This window comes from Acanthisitta chloris, unplaced genomic scaffold (assembly GCF_000695815.1).
Source record: "Acanthisitta chloris isolate BGI_N310 unplaced genomic scaffold, ASM69581v1 scaffold3918, whole genome shotgun sequence".
In the NCBI taxonomy this organism is placed as follows: domain Eukaryota; kingdom Metazoa; phylum Chordata; class Aves; order Passeriformes; family Acanthisittidae; genus Acanthisitta; species Acanthisitta chloris.
Window position 1 is genome coordinate 25,823 of NW_008685215.1, and position 4,857 is coordinate 30,679.

A 4,857-nucleotide genomic window follows, 5' to 3' on the forward strand; every position below is an offset into this window, starting at 1 on the left:
TTGTAGCCTGGCATGCTGGCTATTTTGAAACACATTTCTACTAACCTAGTGAAGGTGTCTACTTGTATTCTGTATTCTGCTTCTGTTCCTTTCTAGACTTGACCTTTTCACTAAAGTACTTTGTGAAAGAATTCTGGGTGTAAAGGTTAGGTGAAGTCAGATGATGCTGGCTGTTGGCAAGTTAACTAAATTTTGCCAAATTTTACAGAAATGTGTATGAAAAAGGCTTTCAGGTGACCCTTGAAAAATTCTGTTAAAATCAGCACAGAATTAACATTGCAAAGGTGAGTTATGGATGCCTAGGTGTGATGAAAGAGGAGGTGAAGCCTGAAGCAAGCGTATTAAGACAGCTGACAGTTCATGCTCTTTATTTTAAAGCAGATGGATGACCACCATTTATGAAATACAGCAAAAATAAACAGCTTCATATAGATGCAAAAAAGCGCCATCTCTTCAAACAACAGACTGGCTTGGTGTTGGTATGCCATCATAATCATCTGAGTAGTGCTGATACTGGTCAGTAAGAAGAGGCTGATGCAGCTCATCCTTGTTTTTCTTGACACGAACGATACAAGCAGCAGCAGCAAAGATAATAGCAACAAGAACCAGTGCAGTCACTATTGCAATAGTAATCATCTCTGTGACACGGAGAGCCCGACCTACAGGAAGGAAAGCAAAAGGGAAAGTTATTAAAAGTAAATGTTAAGTATGTGGATAAACATCAGAGGAACAGACTGAAACTCAGTATTTGTCATTATTCAGTGAATTGTGGAGTAGAACTAGTTTAAATTTTTTTTGATAATATGTGCTCAAAAATGTGAGAAAATTCAGTCTCTCTTGTTCCGCTCTAAAGCCAGTTCTGGACTTTTCTTCTGCCATCTGGTTTGTGAGGGATTTGCATTCTCTATAGTGATTTAATGAAGGTATATGATACAGAAATAAGGACCTTCTGCAAAGTTAAGATCCAAATGAGAATTTCTCCCAAGATTGAAGTGGATGGTGGAAGCTTCATGCTTCAACAATCTCTGATCAGTTGCTATTTAGCTATACTAAATCCCAAACACATGTTTAGAAAGCTAGGTAGGAAAGGAAAAAAAGTCCTTTACAGAGACAACAAGTATCGTTTGTAAAATTTGTACAACTTTGCATAAGATCAAAGGGACAAATACATGATGAGAAAAAAAAAGGAAGAGGTGGTGTCTAGGTTGCATGGTTTACCTGGCCACTCAACTTCATAGCTGTATCCCAAGTTTTCTGGTGCAGTAACAAACATTTCATTATTGGTCACAGGAGGCCAGAAAGGCACCATGTTGTACTGTCGATTATGTCCAATAGGGGCATTCTCCAGTGGATATGTTGAGATATCTAAATTAGAAAGCCAAATCACATTTCTGTAAATAAAATCAAAATAATTTGCACTTTTTTTTTCTACTCATGGTTTTGAGCACCTCAGTTTTTTCTTCACCTAAATTGTTCCAGAAGGATTGGTTTTCCAGTGTGACAGATACAGAAGAGAGAGCTCTGCATTGTCCAAAAGCAAGACCACTAATGATATCTGTTTTGTAATAGAGATCACAAGTAGACAGTAAATATTTCTGCCCACGTTGGGCTTTTCACTTCTTCTCACGTAGAAAAAGAGAGCTATGGAGGACTGGGAAAGGCTTTTTGCTACAATCTGGCTTTTCCCGGTTGTAACAGTGGTGAACAGCTCTCTCATCCAGTTCAGGAGGACAACTGATGTGAATTCCAGTGGAACTGTTTTCAACATTATGTTAAAAGAGATGAAAGTCAGCTGAAGTAAAAAAAACACCCCAAAGTCCACCAAAAACATAAAGAAAATAAAATCCATTTTGATAAGATGATGCAAAACCTTGTGATAGGTCATGCAAGCACGCAAGGGGATACAATCACTGTCTGGGAGCTGGTGTGGGAAAAATGCATGAGGTAGGTTGTGGAAGCCACACAAAGAAGTCTCAGTTGTGCAACAACAGCTGTATTCTGTAGAATAAGGAAGAGGGGATTGAATACAGTTGCCGCATTGTGCAGACTGACGTACAAATATAAAGGTTACACAGAATTCCCCCCCTAGTTCACTGATGCTAGTTTCCTTCCTTCTTTATTTCTTTTTTTCCTTCCTTCCTTGTAGTTCCTTTTCCCATATCTTTCACTTTCTTCCTTATATACTTTATTCTTTTTGGAGTTAAAGAAACAAGGGCATAAACAGTGACCATCCTTTAGAAGTATATGGAGATGCTTATGAAATGCTGGTAGTATATCACAAAGATTGTAAAGATTAATCTGCATGGCATCTGTTATTCTTTGACAAGAAGAAACATAGATATTTACTCTACACAACAATGGAATGTCCTTCCAGGGTTACACTGTCTTTGCTTTACCAAGGCAATGTATTTGCACATATTCTTTTCTTGAATTGTGCCTGGTATCCCTGGCCAAGTCCCTTCACACAGAGTGATTTGTAAATGGATGTCAGTGGAGTAAGGAAGAGATCTTGCTTATTATTACTTTATCTTTGCTAACTACACAAACAGTTAAAATTCCAAACCTCTCTCATAAGCTTAAGGGCATGTTGCTGTCCCACAAGATGCAGCTGAGCTCCTGCGACTACAAGGACACAGCCACCATCCTGCCTCTGTGCATAAGAACATCTTACCTGCAGAATACCTTCTCAGCCACTCATCAAAAACAGCATCTGTAAATGTGTGCAGGAGGACAAAAATGGGATCATTTGGTGATAAATGAGTTTGGCCTCCTGTTCCATTCAAAAATAGATGAGCCAAGTTGTGAAGGCTTCGAACTGCTGGATCATATTTTCCTGAAGGATCACTGTACCCTGAATAGGCAAACAAAGAAGAACACAATAAAATCCCAGTTGAGATTTTGTTTGGAAGCTGCAGTCTCAGATGAATGCCTTTTTTTTTTCTCTAAAAGCCTTTCATGTCATTGTGTTGCCTTGCACAACATAAAGGGCTAGCTAATTCTCTACCTACTGGCATTTGAGAAATGTCCCTGGTATACATAATTTTCAGATTAAAATAGTCTTTATGAAAGACTGTTGAGAATGTGGAGCGCAAGGCTGCTGGCATCTAATGCAAAACCAGCCAAAATAAACCGCATCATAGGATGAAAATAAAGGTGTATATTTGGGCCCTACAAATCTTTCAGCATAGCTGAAATAGCTGTCTGTGTTTTTGAACTGCTGACCAAAGCGGGTATATGTTGCCATCTATTCTAATAAGCTAGTTGTTATGCTTCTGTACACTGCTTCCCTTGTGTACTGTGAACACATCTCAGAAAGCTTCACATGATCTGTTTTATCACTGAAGATAGCCTGTGTGACTTTGTCAGTGTCCCAAACCTCATATCCTCATGTCAGATGTCAGGATCTGAAGCATCATGAAAACTCCTCCTGTTTTCAAGCTCTGGCGAACTTTCAAGAGAGGAATACATACAATTAATTGGCTAAAACCATGTTTAGATACACAGGTATTGATAGCCCATTTGTCAGACTTGGTAAACCTTCAAAACTGCCAGATACACTTAAAAGGTTGGTGTATTTTCTTGGTTTTGTTCTCCAAGAGAAAGAAAATGAAGAAGATCCTCCTCATTGTAGGAGTTACACCTCTTTAAAAGAGCCGGAGTATCACTGGGAGGTCTAGCAAGGGTCTGAACTGTTCCTTCATAATTTTTTTCCTGTTGTAAACTCTGGATTATTAAAGTTCAGAAGCAGATGGCAGGATACTGGCTGAACATTATAAATCAAATCTTGAGGCTGGTTTCTCTGCTGGGGGGGCGTGTGTGTTCAGATGCCAGTGACTGAAAATTTAGTTTTGAATATGTGGAGCTTATAGAAGAACAGAATTATATGGGCCAGGGACTAACGTTTAGCAGTAAATCCTGTACCCAGACCTCAATTACTATTTCAATGCCACTGCACTAAGTACTACCAATTGCACTAAGTACTACCAAATCTTACAATTTATTTTGCTTTCTGTAATTTATTTTCATTCAGATACAAGAATAACTGCTAGAAGCACTTGTTTGCCTCATTTAAGGATGCATCTGCATCAATCTGCAGGCAAGGACTTTCTGTTTTCAGCAATGGCAACCTATTAATTATGTTTCAAGGACCTAATTTCAGCTGTTTTCTACTTAGTATGCCAACAACAGACTTCTGAGGCTTTTATGCATTTTAAGAGACATTAACTATAGCTATAAATTAATTTACCCAAAGCTTATTTCCACTTAATACTAAGCTAATGTATAATGCTAGGAATAATGGTTCCTTAGTGTCCAATAGCCTCTCTCAAAACTCATACTGCTAACAGGAAGTATGGCAAGACTGCTCACTTGACTGTTTTTGGAATTGTTGCAAGTCTTTTTATTTGCCATATTTACCTTCTACGGTGTTGCGGAAACTGTCTGTTGAATTGGAATAGAAAGGAGGAGTGTCAAATACACCAACTTCCAAACACTGAGCAACATCCTCAGGCTCTGGGAGACGCTGTACCATAGGTCGTGCAACATTTCCAGCAGGATTTCTTCGGATGGGACCACCCTCAGTGCCTGGGGATAGAGAGAAGAGATGAAATAATACTGCTTCAGAACAGTAGGCCACAGCGTGAGTCCTTCTCATGACTGTACCATGGAGGAAGAAAGTCCCTCACAAAAGACAGTTACAGTGAATGAATGAGCCAGTTCCTCTTGTCAGGCATAGAATCTTCATGGGGTCTTGTGTTCTGGATCCTTTGCACCAGGATGTAAAAAGAAAAACAAAACCAAGCAGCCTCTTACCGAAATTTGGGGTTCTCTAAGTGTGGTGGGAAAATTTTCTGTAGA

At 39.1% G+C, this 4,857-nt stretch overlaps 1 protein-coding gene across 1 annotated transcript in view; it reads right to left on the reverse strand.

Annotated features, from left to right (window-relative positions):
• Positions 1-351: 351 nt before the first annotated feature.
• Positions 352-4,857, reverse strand: part of TYRP1 (tyrosinase-related protein 1) — a 10,354-nt gene continuing 5,848 nt past the window's right edge. The window contains exons 5-8 of the mRNA XM_009079649.1: positions 4,417-4,584; positions 2,672-2,851; positions 1,219-1,365; positions 352-659 (exon numbers count right to left, since the gene is read on the reverse strand). Of these exons, the coding sequence (XP_009077897.1) occupies positions 454-659; positions 1,219-1,365; positions 2,672-2,851; positions 4,417-4,584 (701 nt within the window). The 3' untranslated portion in view covers positions 352-453. The remainder of the gene's footprint in view (positions 660-1,218; positions 1,366-2,671; positions 2,852-4,416; positions 4,585-4,857) is intronic.